At 39.8% G+C, this 21483-nt stretch overlaps 1 protein-coding gene across 4 annotated transcripts in view; it reads left to right on the plus strand.

Annotated features, from left to right (window-relative positions):
• LOC126235731 (L-threonine 3-dehydrogenase, mitochondrial) overlaps nucleotides 1-21483 on the plus strand; it is a 218133-nt gene that overhangs the window by 175885 nt on the left and 20765 nt on the right. The window contains exons 1-3 of one of the 4 annotated variants that reach the window (XR_007544804.1): nucleotides 14319-15964; nucleotides 16908-17112; nucleotides 20155-20293. Coding sequence is in view for 2 of the 4 variants with exons in the window: in XM_049944506.1 (XP_049800463.1) it covers nucleotides 14717-15964; nucleotides 20155-20196 (1290 nt within the window). In the remaining 2 variants the exon portion in view is untranslated. Of the gene's footprint in view, nucleotides 1-14315; nucleotides 17113-20154; nucleotides 20416-21483 lie in introns of those variants that run through there. The other 3 variants (XM_049944506.1, XR_007544803.1, XM_049944507.1) reach the window with 3 other exon arrangements.

The following is a 21483-nucleotide window of genomic DNA, read 5'->3' on the forward strand; positions in this document are numbered from 1 at the left end:
CTTATGGGGGTATATTAAGGATATGGTGTTTTGGCCACCTCTCCCAGCCACCATTGATGATTTGAAACGAGAAATAACAGCAGCTATCCAAACTGTTACGCCTGATATGCTACAGAGAGTGTGGAACGAGTTGGAGTATCGGGTTGATATTGCTCGAGTGTCTGGAGGGGGCCATATTGAACATCTCTGAACTTGTTTTTGAGTGAAAAAAAAAACCTTTTTAAATACTCTTTGTAATGATGTATAACAGAAGGTTATATTATGTTTCTTTCATTAAATACACATTTTTAAAGTTGTGGTATTCTTTTTGAATCACCCTGTATATTAATGACTTGCCACTCTATATTCATTAAGATGCAAAGCTAGTTTTTTTTTGCTGACGGTACAACTACACTCCTGGAAATGGAAAAAAGAACACATTGACACCGGTGTGTCAGACCCACCATACTTGCTCCGGACACTGCGAGAGGGCTGTACAAGCAATGATCACACGCACGGCACAGCGGACACACCAGGACCCGCGGTGTTGGCCGTCGAATGGCGCTAGCTGCGCAGCATTTGTGCACCGCCGCCGTCAGTGTCAGCCAGTTTGCCGTGGCATACGGAGCTCCATCGCAGTCTTTAACACTGGTAGCATGCCGCGACAGCGTGGACGTGAACCGTATGTGCGGTTGACGGACTTTGAGCGAGGGCGTATAGTGGGCATGCGGGAGGCCGGGTGGACGTACCGCCGAATTGCTCAACACGTGGGGCGTGAGGTCTCCACAGTACATCGATGTTGTCGCCAGTGGTCGGCGGAAGGTGCACGTGCCCGTCGACCTGGGACCGGACCGCAGCGACGCACGGATGCACGCCAAGACCGTAGGATCCTACGCAGTGCCGTAGGGGACCGCACCGCCACTTCCCAGCAAATTAGGGACACTGTTGCTCCTGGGGTATCGGCGAGGACCATTCGCAACCGTCTCCATGAAGCTGGGCTACGGTCCCGCACACCGTTAGGCCGTCTTCCGCTCACGCCCCAACATCGTGCAGCCCGCCTCCAGTGGTGTCGCGACAGGCGTGAATGGAGGGACGAATGGAGACGTGTCGTCTTCAGCGATGAGAGTCGCTTCTGCCTTGGTGCCAGTGATGGTCGTATGCGTGTTTGGCGCCGTGCAGGTGAGCGCCACAATCAGGACTGCATACGACCGAGGCACACAGGGCCAACACCCGGCATCATGGTGTGGGGAGCGATCTCCTACACTGGCCGTACACCACTGGTGATCGTCGAGGGGACACTGAATAGTGCACGGTACATCCAAACCGTCATCGAACCCATCGTTCTACCATTCCTAGGCCGGCAAGGGAACTTGCTGTTCCAACAGGACAATGCACGTCCGCATGTATCCCGTGCCACCCAACGTGCTCTAGAAGGTGTAAGTCAACTACCCTGGCCAGCAAGATCTCCGGATCTGTCCCCCATTGAGCATGTTTGGGACTGGATGAAGCGTCGTCTCACGCGGTCTGCACGTCCAGCACGAACGCTGGTCCAACTTAGGCGCCAGGTGGAAATGGCATGGCAAGCCGTTCCACAGGACTACATCCATCATCTCTACGATCGTCTCCATGGGAGAATAGCAGCCTGCATTGCTGCGAAAGGTGGATATACACTGTACTAGTGCCGACATTGTGCATGCTCTGTTGCCTGTGTCTATGTGCCTGTGGTTCTGTCAGTGTGATCATGTGATGTATCTGACCCCAGGAATGTGTCAATAAAGTTTCCCCTTCCTCGGACAATGAATTCACGGTGTTCTTATTTCAATTTCCAGGAGTGTATATCAATCACTCCCAACAACCAAGAAATTCGAAATAACGTCTTTCAGAAAATTCTTAAGTGGTTCTCTGCAAATGGATTCTCACTAAATGTTGAGAAAACATAGTACATACAGTACTGCACAGTAAATGGCTAGCACCATTAATAAATATAGACTTTTAACGTAAATCTGTTGCTAAGGCAGGATATTCAAAATTTCTGGGTGTGTATTGATGAGAAACTGAATTGGAAGAAATACATTGGTGATCTACTGAAATGTTATGCTATCAGGGTTACTGCAAATTTTGGTGATAAACATGTCAGTAAGTTAGCCTCCTAACCCAATATCATTCACTGCTTTTGTATGGCATTGTATTTTGGAGTAATTCATCATTAAGAGAAAAAGTATTCATTGCACAAAAGCCTGTAATCAGAATAGTAGCTGGAGCCCACTCAAGATCTCCTTGCAGACATTTATTTAAGATACTAGGGATATTCACAGTACCTTGACAATATGTGGGTGTACCCAAAGAAAACGGAATTACTTTTTTAAAAGCTACATTTTTTTCAAATTGTTTACAAAACAACCTTAGCTACTTCAAAATACTCTATGTTGCAACTAATACATCTGTACCACCAGTGCTTTCACTGTTGGAAATATTTTTTGCAGTCATCTTTAGAAATGGCTGACAGCTCCTCCTTCCTTTTTTTCCTTCACTTCTTCAATTTTGGCAAGTCGGTGTCCTTTCATGCCCCTTCCCATACGTGAAATAAGAAAAAGTCGCACAGAGCCGGGTCAGGAGAGTAAGGTGCGTGGGGCAGCAGAACCATGCCATTTTTAGCCAAAAACTGTCTAACAGAGATGGCTGTGTGCGCAGGTGCGTTGTCATGGGGGAAGAACCAGTCCCCTGTCTGCCACAAATCTGGTCTTTTTTGATTAACACTGTTGCTCAATCTTCTTAAAACTTCCAAATAAAAGGTTTGATTAATGGTCTGACCTGGGGGAACAAACTCTAAATGAACTACACAGTTGATGGAACCCCAGAGAGATGTTTGTCATCAATCGACATGTCGTCATTTGTAATCGAACAAACCACTCGACACTTGAGTTTTTTCCACAGCGTGGTCTTGGTAAGCTGTTTTCAATATTAAAACAGTTTCAATAGCATTTTTACCGAGCAGAAAACAAAATTTCACGGCTGCACATTGTTCACTTAAACTAGCCATCACAAAAAACGAAACAAGAACAAAACAAAGATGGCAAAAACAATCACAGCGCTGAACAGAACAAGCCAAATCAACAATACAGGTGGCACTGAACCTTGCAATGAGTTGCGCTATGCACACCTAGCGGCAGAAATGCGTACTACACAAGCTCCGCCCACATTAATGTTATTCGGTATTTTTTTTTTTTTGCTTTTTGGGTGCCCCCTCATAAACATATTCCCTTATAAAATCTGTTATTAATAGCCCATCCTAATTAAAAAAAGTAGCAAAATGCGTATAGCTACAACACTAGAAGAAATGATTATCTTCACTGTACTGGGTTAAATCTGACTGGCACAGAAAAGTGTAAATTATGCTGCCACAAAAGTCTTTCCAAACAGCATTAAAAGTCTGACAGATAGCCGACCAGCATTTAAAAACAAACTAAAAGGATTTTTGGATGACACCTCCTTCTACTCAGTAGATGATTTTTAGATATGAAGTAGTAACTGTAAACTGAATCATTCCACATCATTAGGAAAAGTGGAATTCATTATCTATGGAACAAGTATCAATGTAATGTAATGTAACAATGAAACTGGATTTCTGTATTTGAAAATGGGGCCCAATCATACATCCTACCTCGAGACCAATCCTTGCTCTCAGCGGCCGTGATAGCACGTGTATCAGCTACTTGGAAGACAGTATGACTAATTGTGTCATCTAGTGATTTATTTACCTTCCATAGCGCAAAAATCGTTATGGCTAAGGGCATGGATATAACAGAAGAACAAAATTTATATTCCTGCACATTAGGTGTTGTAAGTTTACTGTTCTGAGCCTCAGACGGAGATTTTGAGGTTACCAGTTTTGCCGCGAGAGGGGCTTAGTACTATGGCGAGGGGCGTAGTACGGTCTACCTGCGTAAGATCGCGCGGTCTCCATCTTGGATTATATGAAGCGTTGGCCTGAAATTTGCACGCCGAAAAACATGTTAATGAACAGTGAGAACTTCATTACCTCCTCTGAATCTAATATTATGTCATTACTGAGACGAATTTCTGCGATGTTTAATTGTGGATGCATCAACATTATAACCGTTCCGATACCTTTTAGCGCGTATGTTATCGCTCCCGTATATGTTGTGTGGCTGTTTTATTAACAGAATGGAGTTATCTGGTAGGTCTACGATCAGAAACTAAATCGATTCCTTACCGACGAGTGCTGTAATTTGCAATATGAACTTTTACACTGCGGGGAAAATGTATGGTAACGTAAGAATTGTACGATATCTCAGGAACGCAAATGTCGATGCCAGTAATTTTGCAGACAATAAAATTCTCTCTCCCAGCGGCTAGCAGTTACAACTAGATTGCGAAAATCTCTCTCCCGCATGCTGCGCTGTTGTACTTCGCGACAATGTAGTTCATTCACAGAGCAACCGAATTATTGATTCAGCGGTAATTGTCACTTTCTTGTAGCACTATAGCTGTGAATGTCTCTCTGTAAATGTTTTGGTGCGATTTATAAATACATATGTCAAGTGACAGCAATAAACGCGAAGGCCTCACAAAGCAGGAGAGTAGGTTTGCTTACTGCATTTACAAATTTTCAAACGTGGATCTGAAACGAGACTCCTATTTTTGACATACTGAAGATAGAGGAACGAACTGCAGAAGTATGTGCTGGCAAGAGAACTGTACAGAGAGTTGTAAATGAAAATGTTAAAGCTACAAAAGTCTTAGGGAAATTTCGTTCTGTGTAGCCTGAAAATATCGAAATCGCAAGACGCCTGTAGCATAAATGAATGGTTTTTGACAACAGTATTTTAAAGCGATCTGTGTTTGAAATGAACGTAAGTAGTGAGTACCTGACATCACTAAAACTTGTTAAATTATGCATGTGAAAATTGGCTGTAAATGCAAAGAATTTTAAAAGCCATTTTTTTTTCAAATATGTTAAGAACAGAGTTTTTGATTGAAAGAAGGATTGAATTTTCGTTTGTTACATATATACAATACAAGTGGAGATGTTGAGCCATGAGCTGATTTACCAAAGTCTTTATTAGCAAGTTCAAACATATGGTAAATACGATAGGCAATTACATCTCTATCATTAAAACTTGCAAGTCCAGGTACACTAGAAACTCCGCTACCACCTCTCACTATGGCAACTGTGAACCATCCATTTCCATGTGAGAATGTGTCGTTAATATCCAAGCTTAAATTAAGAGAATATCCAAGAAATACAGAAGGTCCATCGATGAGGGCGTGAGCTGCAACACTCTTCACTGGAATGCGATTCTTCTTGTCCCCAGCTGTCCACTGTACAGTGTGTAAACTTTTAGATGGCAGACCTCTCCCTAGTCCTGAATCGGTAGAAGTCGGTAAACATCGGGAGGCTTCGGTAGGCACGCAGTTTCGACTGCTGCCAACATTACGTAGCTGACTGTGTTGTACAAGGTAGCCATTGTCGTCTGCTTCGTTATTGTTTTGCGCTGTACTGTTCTGCGTGTTTTTATTGTGCAGTTGTGCTAAACATTATCAAAATGAGTGAAGAGGCAGTTGCTGGCCCATCTCGGGAGTCGCCAACAACCCCTACCGGTAGGCCTACAGTTAGAAGGAAATCAGTATTACGTAGCGATGCTCGCAAAATTATATTGCGTGTGATTGAATTCTGCGAAAGGGAAACGGAGCAGAAAAAATTGCTTCACCCCTTTTACAAATCTTCAGTGAGAGCTGCTACATACACAGCACAAAGCATGCGTAGCATTGGAAGATTCAAACAGTTTTCCAAGAATCATCCTGGCGTATCACCACAAACGCCTAGTAGGGAAGGTGAGTTTCCGTTTCAGACATTTTGTTCACGATCACTTTGAAGGAGGCCCCTATTTCGTCCGAATTACCTTATATTTCATTTTTCCTTGCTACCGTATTGCTTTGTATCGAAACACCACTGGTTACTGTATTATTTCGAAACACATTCATATTACAGTACATTTCCAAATTAAAAAAAAATACATGCAGTGCAGAAGGCACTTTCTTGTAAATCTTTCTCTCACTTTTAACTTAGGAAAAGAAGTGGAGAAATCGAAGTAATGATCGATGATTTCAACCAGCGTGTCATTCGCGACACGATAGCGGAATTTTATTCAGTGCGGAAGATAGTGCCGAGCCTGCGAACACCAAAGTTTCATTGCAATCGGATGAATGGTTTGTGAGTGCATAGTAGACAAACATACATACATTTATTTATATATATATATAGATTTTAATGTACATGACGATTTCAGTTTCGTTTACGAAAAACATTTAAAGCTAGTTTTACTTCCAAGCCTTTCGTCTGCTTTCGTGTAAGCATGACGTGCAATTTGTAATGCCAGCACTGCAACTGGTAGACGTGCCTCCCCCCCCCCAAACAGCTCCTCTCCCCTCGCCAGCCTATGCTTGCTTCCTCCTCTCCCCGCACTCCTCACACAACTCTGCCGTCTTACAGTTAACACACTGTAATCACCGCGTGAACCACATCCCTTATAATTAGGCATGGCACGAGAGAAAGAGGTTGTTCAAAAGTGTATTGCTTTGATGAAGCTTGGGTGAATCAGAATCATTCCATGAATACCTGATGGAAAACGAGTGGTGGTACTGGCGGTTTTGAAGTCCCACAGGAAAAGGTTCTCGGACAAGTATTCTCTTCTTATAGATTTGCTATTGAAAGTAAACTCTTATTTAGGTGCAAGATCAACAGCAGTGATACATTCGGAAATGAACGCTGTCAGTTTCAAGAAGTAGTTCAATGAACAATTCTTGCTATAACTTGCTTCGAAGTCGGTCGGTGTATACCGCGACAGTATCATTCAGCTGTTGCGGAGAAAATGGGAAGTACAAACACCAGGAAAGCGGATACTATGCTCTGCTTAAAAATAAAAATATTCCGCACAGTATACACCAGACTCGTGTCGAACGTCCGCAGCTCGTTAAGTTATACGATTCTAGGGGACAGAACGTACAAATCTAACTTGCACGTGAATGTGGTCACACAGTTTGACGTTTACTCGCAAATCATGTCGGTATAAACAGGTAGATCTGATTTGGGCACAGGTTAAAAGATGTGTGGGGTGGGGTGGGGGGGGGGGCAAACTTTGAAGATAACAGACACTGAATCGTTTGTGCGTGAAAAAATAGCGTGAGCACACTGTGTGGGGCCCGTTGAAAAGTTTCAGAAGGAATACTTAAAGCCCTGTACCTACCACCCTAAATTTACAATCAGGTGATTCGGACACGGACTGATAGCAATGATGATGGTAGATGTAGACTTTGGAACAAAGTAAAGCGTAGGTATTTCTCGGTTTTAAAGATCCATGGTTTACAAAACGTGTTTGTCAACCTATCAGTTGCCGCGCGGGTTAGCCGCGACGTTTTAGGCGCCTTGCCACACAGGTCGCGCGCGCGCGGCTCCCCCCGTCGTTGGTTCGAGTCCTCCCTCGGGCATGGGTGTGAGTGTTGTCCTTAGCATAAGTTAGATTAAGCAGTGTGTAAGCATAGGGACCGATGACCTCAGCAGTTTCGTCCCATAGGAACTTATCACAAATTTCCAAAAAAATTCAACATATCAGTTGCATACATAGAGAGAACTTCCCAGCCTTTACTGATTATGAATTTGTATCTTATGATATATGCAGATTATAATGTTCTGCATATTCCCCAAGGAGAAATTAAGTTTTCCCGGAGTGTTGTATGCTCTAATTACTCGCAAGAATGCGGCCGGATGAATACGCCAAATGGCTCTGAGCACTATCGGACTTAACTGCTGAGGTCATCAGTCCCCTAGAACTTGGAACTACTTAAACCTAACTAACCTAAGGACAGCACACACATCCATGCCCGAGGCAGGATTCGAACCTGTGACCGTAGCGGTCGCGCGGTTCCAGACTGAAGCGCCTAGAACCGCTCGGCCTCACCGCGGCCAAATACGCCAAAAACTCCGATATTGCGCGAAGTAAACCCGTATCATTTCCAAGGCATGAGTTGGAAAATGTGTTAAAATGACAGGGTGGGTTACCTGTCGAGATATTGGTGATTTTCGACGCTATCGGTCAGTATTCCCTCGAGCTATTCTCAGAAGATGGTTAGTTGTTTGCTTGTTCGATGGACCATAAAAGAGTTCTCTCAGTGCAATGTCGAACGAGTTAATTTACACCCATAACGCCCGTTGACAGCGAAAAATATAACATACTGAGAATTTTTACGTTTGTCTTTTGCGCTAGTCTTTTCTACTAGTAATTCATTTTTACGCTCATTGATTCACATTTAACTACAGTCAGACACACCCACATACACGCATTTAAAAAATAACATTGAGTAGAAACAGTTTCACCATATGCAATGATTTCCATTTGAGTATGAAATTAATTTTCTGTTGTATTACTCATAATACAGCCCCAATTGCAGTAAATGACAATTATCGCAATCAGTTTCGATTATTTTGTTGTCAGACAAGTCATTTTGAGAAAAATTCTACTTGACGTCTTCACAAAAATGCGTCAGCTGTTGTTCTCTTCCTACGTCACGCAGTCCAAACCTGAGGAGCAGCTGACGCAACGTCAAGACGTAAAGTGCAATTTCTCTCATGTAGACGCTTGATCGGAATCGGGTTTAAAATGTATTATTCCTCTCATAGCCAAATCCGTTGTAACCACGCCGACCCTGCATCGCTGCAGGACTTAGGCATAAGCGAAAGAAGAAGAAGAAGACTTGAATGTATAATACGATGTACCATAGGCAAATTAACCTGACTGCTGAACGCAGTAATACAGTTTGGCAACGAGTACTTTAATCATCTTGGGGTTGAAGCTCTTTTCTTCCGTGTTTGCTTTAACAATATGTACGTTTTTGCATAGGGTCCGCCTTTAGCAAAACACATTTTTGTTTTTTAACCCAACCATGTTTCACTGCAGTTGCAGCATCTTCAGTGGGCTTTTATTTTCCATCTGTTAAAGATAAAGAGTGTTCTTTTCTGTTTGTATACATGTAGCTATTAGTTTTTAAATCGTAATTACAGATATTTGAAGAAAAAAACACATAAATTACGAATTCATACCTTTTTACCACATGGTGTGGTTTTTCTGAAGTGTTGTGTTTCTACAGTGACCGTTTTTTTTTTTCACAGTTTGTCATCTGCAACCACTTATACCTTAAAGTAGACAAATTGTTTAAGCCAAAATTACGATTTGAAAACTTGTTATTTTTATGTCTGAAATTATTTAACTCTAAGTGTGTGCCTATTTACATAATGTTTCACTTACATTTTCCTTTTAATCATCTTCATCACTGTTGAACACTGATGAACTGTTGAACAATCGTTTGGCGATTATCCTCGTTGATCTTTTGGTGGACCTTTTGAATGTTCACATGTTCACATGTGTGTGAAATCTTATGGGACTTAACTGCTAAGGTCATCAGTCCCTAAGCTTACACACTTACTTAACCTAAATTATCCTAAGGACAAACACAGACAACCATGCCCGAGGGAGGACTCGAACCTCCGCCGGGACCAGACGCACAGTCCATGACTGCAGCGCCCTAGAACCTTTTGAATGTTCTCCTCACTTCAGGATGTTGAAGGGCGTCCAGAACGAGCTTGGTCTTCAACACACATCTCACCACGTTTAAAGCGCCCAAACCACTCGAAAACCTGTGTGCGGCTCATAGCGTCCTCCTGGGAAGCTTCCTGAAGCATTTGGTGTGTCTCCGTTGCAGTTTTTTTAAGCAAGAAACAAAATTTCACACACACTCTTTGTTCTTTTTAAGTTGCCATAACGACTTTGCAGAGGTAACCCGCCAACAGACAGAGAAACACAATACCATACTTGCACGTTCAGCTCTACACTGACGCCGTCTGCACAGCTGTTTCATGGTATCTACTAACACCATCTAGCGTGAGAACCCTGCACTACGTCTACTTTATTATTACTTTATTACTATATCTTCGTCGTTTACCAGCCATGGCTGGACAGACTGCGTCACAAATACAATGTTTATCAACTAACATTTATACAACACCATATACAAAATTTATATTACAAATAAAAGAAAATATTTATGCAGTGCACAAAAACACATAGAACATAGAGAAAATGAAATATAACTAAACAGGAAAGTAAAACTTCATAGCAGCAAATGAAAATACCATAAAGCAAAATGTTTACAAGACCATGTAGATCACACACATAAAGTTTCATTTTGGCAAAATGTGTACTTTAAGTAAAACACAAAATTAAATGTGCAGTTAACTGAGAACATAAAAAGAAGATTAAATTTAGGCAAAATTATATATAAAACATAACAATATTTATTATTTTGTCCATTCACTAGAACCACTGTTGAAAAACTCTTCCAAGGAATATAGTGGATGTTGTTTCAAGTCCTGAGCAATTTTTTTCCGAAAAAATTCAGGTGGCAGGGATTTCACTTCTGGAGGCAGTTGATTATACATTTTTAGGGCGACTGTTGGAAAGCTGTCTTGTGTACTTGATAGGCGACACCTTGGCACTTCAATGTTCCTCTTACAGCGAGTGTCATGATTATGTATTTCTTGTCTTATGCTAAAATTCCTTTGATTTTCTTTTATATACATGAGGCAGAAAAACATATACTGGCTAAAAACAGTAATTATGCCTCGCCTGGTGAAAATAGGGTTACAGTGGTCCAGTCTTTTGCTAGAGGATATTATCCTGATGGCTTTTTTTTTGTAATAGCAACACATCTTTGCTGCCTGAGGAGTGTCCCCACAACAACAGTCCATAGCTAATGTGGCTGTGGAAGAGTGCATGGTAGACTTTTGTGAGAAACTGGTCAGTTATTACCCTCTTCAGCTTCCTCAGGAGGTATATCACACGAGAAAGTTTGGTGCATACATATGTAGTGTGATCATTCATGGAGAGTTTGCGCCCTCTGAGTCCGGTTTCTTTTGGGTCCCCTCTCGTAGAATTAAATAATTTCAAACATAAAAATAAGTTTTCAAATCGTAATTTTGGCTTAAACAATTTGTCTACTTTAAGGTATAAGTGGTTGCAGATGACAAACTGTGCTAAAAAACGGTCACTGTAGAAACACAACACTTCAGAAAAACTACGCCATGTGGTAAAAAGGTATGAATTCGTAATTTATGTGTTTCTTTTTTAAAATATCTGTAATTACGATTTAAAAACTAATAGCTACATGTATACAAACAGAAAAGAACACTCTTTATCTTTAACAGATGGAAAATAAAAGCCCACGGAAGATGCTGCAACTGCAGTGAAACATGTTTGGGTTAAAAAACAAAAATGTGTTTTGCTAAAGGCGGACCCTATGCAAACACATACACAACGAGTATACTTTGTCTGCCCGCTCTCTGCCGCCATGCATGCGCAGACCTCATCCCCTCCACGTTTGCCCCTATCGCTCCGCCTCTATGCGCGGAAGCGCCCTCCGACGTGCGGGCTGTAGAGGTGGGCCAAACGGTTATTCTGGAGTAACCGTTATCACAGTTCCAGTTATTCTTTGATAACCGTTATCGTTAACCGTTATTAATAACTGCCAAGTTATTTTTCGCTAGCGAATACCGAATACTCCGACAGTTAAATAACGACATAGTTGGAATCCATCAGTTTAGTTATCAGTATAACTGCGAGTAGTGTGAAATAGCAGGAATGTCGTATGAATCGTGTCATAACCTTAGCTTATTAACTCCGGGTACATTTTAGTTGATGTTAGAACGATTATTAGTGTTTCATATTATATGTTTGTAGCTTATCGGTCGCTATTAGAAATATTATCTTCGCAGCTGCGACAGAAAGTACGCGGAACTTCGCCAAAGCACTGTTTCAGTAAAATGTTAACAACGTGCGTTTTTAAGTATGAAGTAATATGTAAACTGAGTACTGTAGGTTAAATTCGAAGCTTAATTTCTTGTGCTGCTCACATAATAGAATAAAGTGTACAGCCTTGTAATACAACAAAAAATATACGTAATGTGACAGAGTCGTTTACTCCTGTGCTGTAAAAGCTAGTCCTATTGGGGAAAGTGTGAGTACGCTAATCCAAGTTTTATGTCAGATTTGCAAACTGCTCGATTTCTCCAGCGGCAGTATGTTTATAACATATGAAGGCATGCAGATCGAAAAGATTGACAGTGTTACATTTCTGGGACTACAACTCGATAATAAAATCAGTTGGGAAGGGCATACCACATTTTTTCATTCTATTATTTCATAAGGGAGCATATTCTGTGATAACTTATCAAACGTAGCAAAAGTTTTTCGCATGTAAAAGCGTGTAATAAAAATCGTTTGTGGTATCAATTCAAGAACATCATGTAGGAACCAGTTCAAGGAACTTTGTATTCTAACCACTGCTTCCTAGTATATTTATTCCTTAATGAAATTTGTTACAAGTATTTCCAACCAATAGCTTAATACATAATATCAGTACTAGAAATGGGAACAGCAATCTACATAAAGACCTACAATTACTTACCTTGGTCCAAAAGGGCTCCAATATTCAGGAACATGCATTTGCAATAAACTGCCAGTAAGTCAGCAACCATTAAAAACTTGGTTTCAGATAAGGCACGGTTTACAGTGTGTTTGAAAGACTATTTGATACAGAAGTGTCTGATTCCACCTGTCATCAATATGCCGGAAATGGCTATTTTAAGTGTGTCTATGACGTCACTACATACACATGGCAACAAACACGAAGATACATATAAATAATACAATAACATTTCCCACCAAAAAGCTAGTAAAAAAAATACACCATGATCCCAAAACACAAAATGAAGAACAAAAAGAAAAAAAATACAGCATTCTGCTACACCAACAAAAATCTGCAGGAATCGGACACTTCCCTTGAACAATATAGGTCAACTATAGGTGACCATACCAAAACACCAATACCCACAACTAAAAGTACGAAAATTGGAATCAGACATTTCCCTTGACCTACATAGGTCAACCTCAGATGACGATACTAAAACATCAACACACACAACTATGAAAATGGGAATCGGTCATTTCCGGTGACCTATATAGGTCCACCACAGCTACTGATGCCAAAAAACCAACACCTACAACTGCGAAAAATAAAACCACAATTCCAAAAGTCCACAAATCAATCATCCCTACATAAATTAAATCACATTCAATACTTCATAAATACACAAAACATCACAGCTAGAAAAAAAAAATTAATTACCACCAGCAAATTCCGGCACTGCAACCTAGATCGACAGCCCCCCCCACACACACACAAAAACCAACTTATAAACACCGTGCCGTAATGACATTCACACACCACAACACCTTTACGTCGAAGCAGACGGGTGGAATCAGACGCTTCCATTGACGCCTCCTTCTACTCTGTAGATGAATATCGTAACAGAGACTGATAGACCAGCTTAGGTAAAAATTCTGCTATATTTCAGTTTTGACAGCACTTGGTTGCAACAGTCAAGATCGGGTATTCTGTGTACGATAAATTTATTAAAAGTACGTAACTGTGTTTTATTCTGTCAGTGTACCAATTCTGTAAATATTAGCAGTTACTGTGATATATTCACATATTTTGACAATCTCCTGACAAATGATGAGGATAATAATTATTATATTCCACTGTATTATGTTATACTTTCTGACATGTTATTTGTCATTCGCGATGGCCAGCGGCTATTTCCGTAGCAGTACGAAAATATTTGTTCGATCCAGTTACTATCCTCTCTGGAAATATCACCTGGAACTACGACCTTTAACTGGAATCACCGAGTCAGGAACGTCTAGACACACAGTTATTCCGTTACCAGCTTCCAGGTTATCTGTGGTGGTAGCCCGATAACTACCAGAGAACTAGAACTACGAGCCAATAACGATAACTGACAGAGGAGAATACCGGTCTCTGACAGTTATTTCCATAGTCGCTCGAATTCCTTAGTAACTTTCCTTGTACTACCCGTCCAAGCTAAATTAACACGTAAGGCGGTGGCTTAAGGGAACGACCGTACTTGTTAATGCCTGTACTGCAGCTCCTATCAGCCTCGGCTCGGACATTAACTTTATTTGTTTATGCTAAAAGTAACGAAGGCCCACGAAATAGTACACAGTTCTTATCAACAGATGGCGCGCAGTCTCACAGTTATTCCCATGGTCTATAGAACGCCTTCCAAATGCGCAGTACGATCTTCGGTCAACAGATGGCGCGAGGCACTGTTGACACTAAACAGTTATTGAAATAACTGCCAGAATCAGAGGAACGGTTATCGCAGTAACCGTTACTTCTCAGTAACCGGTTAATTCTATCAGTTACGTTATTTTTTGCCACCTCTAGCGGGCTGTAATCGAACAGCCAGCTCCGGCGCAGGTCCAATAACATCCTATCTGACAACCTGCGTCATTGGTTTCTACTGTACGCGACTTCTCGCTGTGTCGTAGTGTGATTAGTGAAAAAAAATTTGTCAGTTTGAAGCGTTAATCGTTAATATCATTTTCATACGTTTCGTAGAGTGTGAGTGGATTAAGTACACGGAAAGAATAATTAAAAAATCAATAGTAGTATAAATATACTATTTTTATTACTCTCATTGTCAGTTGTCGAACGTGCTACAGCATATACAATATGTTCGTTGTTCGTGCGCATAGTGCAGTGATTTGAACATTTGTTTTCTCGGTGATACAAACTTGCCATGCAGTCGTTGTGCCGGTGGAACATTAGGAGGAACGTCGTTTTTTTGGCAATGATAATGACAGTGGCAGGCGTACTTGTTCTATATAACAGTGATGAAGATGACCACGATGTCCGGTCTTCTGTAGTTCAGCGTAACGCTGACGAAAAATATGATTTTGTCGTGCATGCTTCGATTCATCACACTGACGATTGCTTTAGGAACAATATTAGATACGGAATCGAGCATCTGTATAAAAATGTTTTATTATGGCGTTCATCTAAGAACAGTAAATGTAAAGCAAGTTTTGAGAAATTTGACAAAATTTACAGAGTAGATGTAAGAGAAGGAAAGATATATTTCCATCCAAAGTTTGCAAACAAAGTCCATGAGTGGTTAGGATATGATCCAAAACTGTTCGAAGAAGTTAAACGACAAAAAGTCACCCATGTGTATCATAAATATAGCCACAAACTAACAGCATATAATCCGTTAAGGGCGAAGAGACCTACAGCAAAGCCCCAGAAACCTCCGAAACTATACATAGAAGAACTTATAAATCAAACACTGCCAGGGTGTGACTTTTGTAATGCAGCGATTATGACTGCTGGGGAAATATTTGGGCGCGTTCAAGGAAAATCATCAAGAAGTGCTGCGAACACGTTTAAGATTGATAAATGGCACGGACTTTTCATCCCAGATAAACATAGTATATTAGAAATCACTATTCAAGAGTTTGTTGATCTCTTTAACACTTCGTTGCAGTGGTTTGGCACAGTCGCTTCAATTGATAGAAATGCTCGCTTTCCAGTCCTCTTTTGGGATACGTTCCCTGCTGCAGGAGCCAGCCAGGTGCATGTTCATGTACATGGAATACTTGGAGATGGACTTTACCGTGGAGCATTAAATGCACAGTTACGTGTTTCCAATCAATATATAGCAGAAACAAGTCGCAATTATTGGCAAGATTTAGTGGAGGTTCATGACAGATTAGGACTAGCAGCGTTTTTTGGTAAAGCTGTGGCAATTGCCCCTTTAACATCAGAGAAAGATCATGAGTTACTGCTGATTAGTCAGATGCCCAACACTGACATATACAGTTTATTGTATTTTGTTATCCAGACATACCACAGCATTGATAGATTTTGTTACAGTTCAAGTATGGCACTACCACTTATTGGATATGAAAGGTTGCTGCATAAATCTGAGTCACTTCCTACAATTATTAGAATTGGTACGAGAGGAGAATGTTCTTCAACAGTTAATGATGTAAGTTCTTTAGAACTTTACACAATGTTCAACATTAATGTAGATCCTTACTATACGATAGAGAAACTGAAAGAGACAATTAGAAGAATGGGCAAAACTGCTGTAGTTGGACCATTGGTAGATTTGTGGACTGTACACGAGTAAAATAAAAAGCTGACTGCAGTTTACATTGACTGCAGTCACTGTCAATGGACTGGAATCTGGACTTGTGGGAATTTTGTAGTGTCAGTTGATGTGATTTGAGATATAATTTTGATCTTGCACCTATTACTCGGCATACTTCAAAATGCAGTACATAGATGTTTCTGTGTTTTTTAGATGTTTAATGTTGCTAAAAAAATGTGTGTTGACTATATTATGAAATTTATCCTTACATGATGAATTTTATTATAATAGTGCTGTTGCACTATTCTGGTACATTGATTATTACACTATAATAGGAGCAGTGTCTTTATGGACTAAATCATCCATAAAAGGTCCATACACGAACCATAAAGTATGTGTTAGACATATTGTCATGGCATTTGGTGTTTCTCCTTCAGGGTCTTATGTTTGGGCTTGAACACAAATATTATAGCATACAGGGTTGTAACGCTGTTTTGTCATCATTAGATGGAAACATAAATGGAAATAAAAGAGAGGGTACCAGCCTCTTGGTCTCATGAATCATTGTCTATAGTAGTCTGTGCCATACATTGAAGAGATCCGAGATAATGGTTAAGGATATTTTGATTGAATACCAATGTATAATGACTTTTAATAATGAGACACATAAAGCTTCTGTTGGCTGGAAAGGTTCATGGAAGCAGAAACAGATATGGTAGTACTTTTGCCGTAGATAGCCCCCTTGTAAAGTTTAGCCATACTGTTGGCTTTCTCATAGACTCTTAGATTAATTGCTTCATTGTTCTTTTTTTATTATTATTATTTGTATCACTTTCAGTAAGTGATGAATTAGTAGGACGCAGTAAAATGTGTACATGCAGGAAAAAGTGTGATGTAGGCTGTTATCTACAGACATACCTCACAATGAAAAGTAATTTTTAAGTGCACTTTGTGTGACTAATATTGAGTCCACTGTACATCAAGCCCCTTAATTGCTATCAGCTGTGCAGTTCACCTGAAATCGAGCTCAGCTGATGATCAATGTGAGTATGCATGTTTTACGAGACAAAATCGTGTATTTGCGCCTGATTAACCTGAACACATAATAAATATTTAGAAAGCATCTTAAGTGTTGCTGAAATTGCATGTGCTTAACTGGAAGGCTCCTTACCTGTAGTTACTTGATGTTATTAGATTTCTTGGAACATTTCAGTTTTACTGTACTGTGAATTTTCATTTTTATTTTAACATATATTAGCCTACACAAATTGGTTCTTGTATGAGTCTGTCTCAACTACTTCATTTTGTGCTTTACTGGACCAGTTGAATTAATCATTATGTTTCTATAGTTTTATAGCCCAAATGCTACACATACAGCTTAACATGCAGCATGCTAGCATGTGAAACTGGGAAGTGAGCCACATCAGGTTCAGATCCATGCAGTGGACTAACATCTGTTAGTCTGGTACGCTGACCAGCTCGAGTGTGGTTTTCAGGCAGTTTTCCACTCTTGTTTTGGTAAATAATGGTCTGATCCCCAATCTCTACCTCATAAAACAGGATATTAAAAAAGTTAAAAAATGAGAACACAGTACAAAGTTTATACACAGTAAAATATTCTTTAGTTACAGATGGGCACAACAATAGGACTGTCACAAATAAAGCTTTCGGTCAGTAAGGCCTTTGTCAAAAATAGACAAAAGACACATACACTCACGCAAATGCAACTCACACACACGACTGCAGTCTCAGGCAACAGAAGCCACATTGCCAGTGGCAGTCTGTCGTCTATTTTTGATGAGGGCCTTGCTGACTGAAAGTTTTATTTGTGACAGTCTCTTTGTTGTGCCTGTCTGTGACTCAGCTTCTCTGCTATATGGCGAATAACAACTTTCCTTTTCATAATATTGTTATATTCCAGCCTGTACTTTCCATTGTTAAAAGTATTCTTGTTATTTTTGCTATGTCAGTCCTGTAGTACCCATAATAAGGAAGTGCCTCCAGGGATGTAGAGGTAGCCAAGTAGTACCTCAACACTCGGAACAGCAACTACCAGAAATTGAGGAGCAAAAGCACTCATAAGACTACTGTTGTGGTGAATGCACCAAAACAAATCACTGCTCTTGTAATTCTGAGACTATAAGAGAGGCATTCTTAACAAATGAAGCCACTGCTGTTTGTTAGTTCATTTAGTGTGACTGGAAGTACGATAAAGGTGGTGGTGGTGGTGATCTCCAACAAGAAATATATCTGGTAATCAGGAGAAGAAGCAAGGAAATAAAGAAAGAACTGGCTCGTTATGAGAGTAAAGATGCCATGTGTGTATCTGAATTACAGAGACAGGCAGTCATTGTAATCCAAGACAGCTGTACTTTTGCTGCATCCAACTGGCCATTGAGGGTGAAATAATTATTAATTTAATGAAAAGTTGATGAGTGACACAGTAATCAGGTATTAATTCCACAAATATGTCAAAGTCAATGTTCCCACCTCAGACCCTGTATAATATTGTGCATTACATATTTTTACCTTTCGAGGGTCGTGGTTCACAAACTGTAACAAGTATATTGTCTTCAATGCATTATGAACACGTATTAAATTGAAGTTCTTAAACTTTACTTTTAATTGATATTTTCCCAACTCTCAAATTGGGCATCTTACTGCTGTAGTGTGTCCTTTATTGCTGCACTTCTCATTGATTTTCTGCTCTCCTATTTTTGCTTCCACCCAGAAATTCTATGTTCATCTTGACCTGCAACTTGTCTCTCAAGAGTATATATTATAGGATTCTGTAACAAAATATGTACTTAAGTTGCTTATTTATATGGTATCTGTTTTGAGCTTCCCTGAACATGTAAATTACAACTTTCCATCACTTAGCTTACATACTGTATTTCTGTACTGCATAGTAATTTCTTATAACATTCCAATCCTTTGCTTGCTTCTGAATGTAAAGAACTCATTTTTAAGTTCTGTGAGGATAAGAACAGAGTGCTGTAGTAGACTAGGGGTAGAACTAGTTGTCAATTTATTTTCATCTGCTGACATTTTTGTAGAGTTACAATACTTCCCAATGCTTACCACCTTTTTCAGCATGCCATGTTCAAGCTTTTTTTTTTTTTTTTTTTTTTGTCACTTACATTCAGCCTTAGATGAACATTTTGTATTCAGAAGAACCTTCCACAGGTTTTCTTTGTGATAATCATTTTTGCTTGTGAGTGTAGTGTATTAAATATGTGACATCATTCTGAACTTTAGTTAAAATTCTGGGGGTATGGTTTCAGTTAGTAGATTCCACACCATAGTGTTAAGAAGAAGAAGAAGAACTGGTGAACAAAATTATTTGGGTCGACAGAAGCGTCCGATCCCACGCGTCGGCTTTGACCCGTGACGTAAGGGTGTTGTCGTGTGTGACGTCATGACGGCGCGGAGTTTGGTTTGAGTGTGGCAGTCTCCAGTTCTGTTTTATCTTATTTTATTTACTTTTCTGATCTGTTCGTTCTATCTCGTGAGATTTTTTTTTTTAATTTAGAAACACTTATTACTTATTTTAATTATCTGTTTCCTCCAATTTCTGTTTTAGTTTATTATATTTATCTTTCTGATCTGTTCGTTCTATCCCGTGAGATTTTTTTTTTTAAAAAGACAAAATACTAATCAGCTACTGAAGCATCTTTATCTTCTATGGGTTGCAGGGGTTACGACCCCTGGGAAGGTGGGTGGGTATTCGTGCATGGCTGTCTTCACTTACACGTTGTAGCTACGTAAGGCGTCTAAATTTGTTTATATTTAGTTTGCCCCCCACCCAAAACACCCCATTTCCCGCGCTTGTCCCGTTAGTGTCATTAGGCTTCTTGTGGAAAGTGTGTGTGTTTGTTTTTGTTTCCGCCATATTTGTGATGTCATGGTTCAAAGCAGATGGGCGGGATCGGACTCTTCCGTATTTCCATTATTTGCAGTGTTAATTTGAAAACTATCACAGCACATGTTCCCACTTGTCATTATGTCAAATGAATAGCAGTAAATTTGTTCCTAGTTTAATTTTGACAAATTAAGTACTGAATAACATCATTTCTTACTAACAGGTGTACACAATGTCATTGAACTGGCAAAACAGTACAAATTGAAGCTGTTTGTTCCAAGCACTATTGGTGCTTTTGGTCCAGAATCACCTCGCTTACCTACTCCAAATGTGACTATACAACGACCAAAGACGATATATGGTGTGTCAAAAGTTCATGCTGAACTTCTTGGAGAATACTATCATCATCGGTTTGGTTTGGATTTCAGATGTCTTCGTTTTCCTGGTGTAATTTCAAGTGATCCCCCTGGAGGTGGCACAACAGGTATGGGGACAACAGTTATTTTTCTCATAGTTTATTTGTGTTATCAGTAGTTCACATGAAATTATGTCTTTGATACAATGACATAACTTAGATTCATATTAACTGTTAACAGGAATTGCACTTGAGCCTAAAATAAGAGTAGATACTAAACTTTGTGTTTGAGAAACCAAAGACCACAATTTTAAATTCTGTAAAGACATGGTATTATTTGATTAGAAAGGAAGGAAAATAACTTATAAGAAGTTAAAGAAGTGGAAGAAAATATGATGGTGGCTTAGTTTAGTGTTTTGAATGAGGGTTCAGGAGATATTCTTCTTTTTGCAATCACTTGCTTTATCTGGAAGTGGCTATATACTAGGCTCTCCTAATGTACATAAAATTTGCTAAATATTTCCTCCACTCTTAAGAAGGAATGTATTACATGGTGTCATAATATCATCAGGTGACTCCATGAATTGTTGTTTGCTAGCATAATGTATTCCTGACTGATGACAATAAGCAGCTCCTTCAAGGAATAACCATAAAATTTTACTAGCTGTACATGATACCCAAGACGCTTATAAACAGTCCTCACTCCAGGAAATTCACTGACAGCACAGTGCCTATTTTGTCTATCTCATCAATTCATGAAATTCAGCAAGTATAGCTGATGATTGTTACACGCAGATGTATGCCTTGATTTAAATGAGTCTCATTATTATTTTATACCTACACGATCACTGCACTGTTGGCAAGACCGAATAGAAAACTTATGCCATTTGATATTGCAGAGAACATTATCCAATACAAAGCATATAACAATTGTGCATACTTCAACTTGTTGACAATTGGGATTCTTATTATGGAACCTACAACAGTATCTCAGATTTCTTTTCTCATTGTGTTTTTGAACTACATTAGTTATCAGATAGAGCAATTGTTCTGAACTGTAGACATTCACTTGAATATGCCTGTCCTCCTAATCAATTGCATATTCTCTTTTGACGTTCAGAAGAAGGCCTTCTGACTGAAAGCTTGTGTGTTTATTAGTCTTTTTGTTGTGCCTGTCTGCAACCCAACACCTCCGCT

The sequence above is a fragment of the Schistocerca nitens genome, chromosome 2 (assembly GCF_023898315.1).
Source record: "Schistocerca nitens isolate TAMUIC-IGC-003100 chromosome 2, iqSchNite1.1, whole genome shotgun sequence".
NCBI lineage: Eukaryota > Metazoa > Arthropoda > Insecta > Orthoptera > Acrididae > Schistocerca > Schistocerca nitens.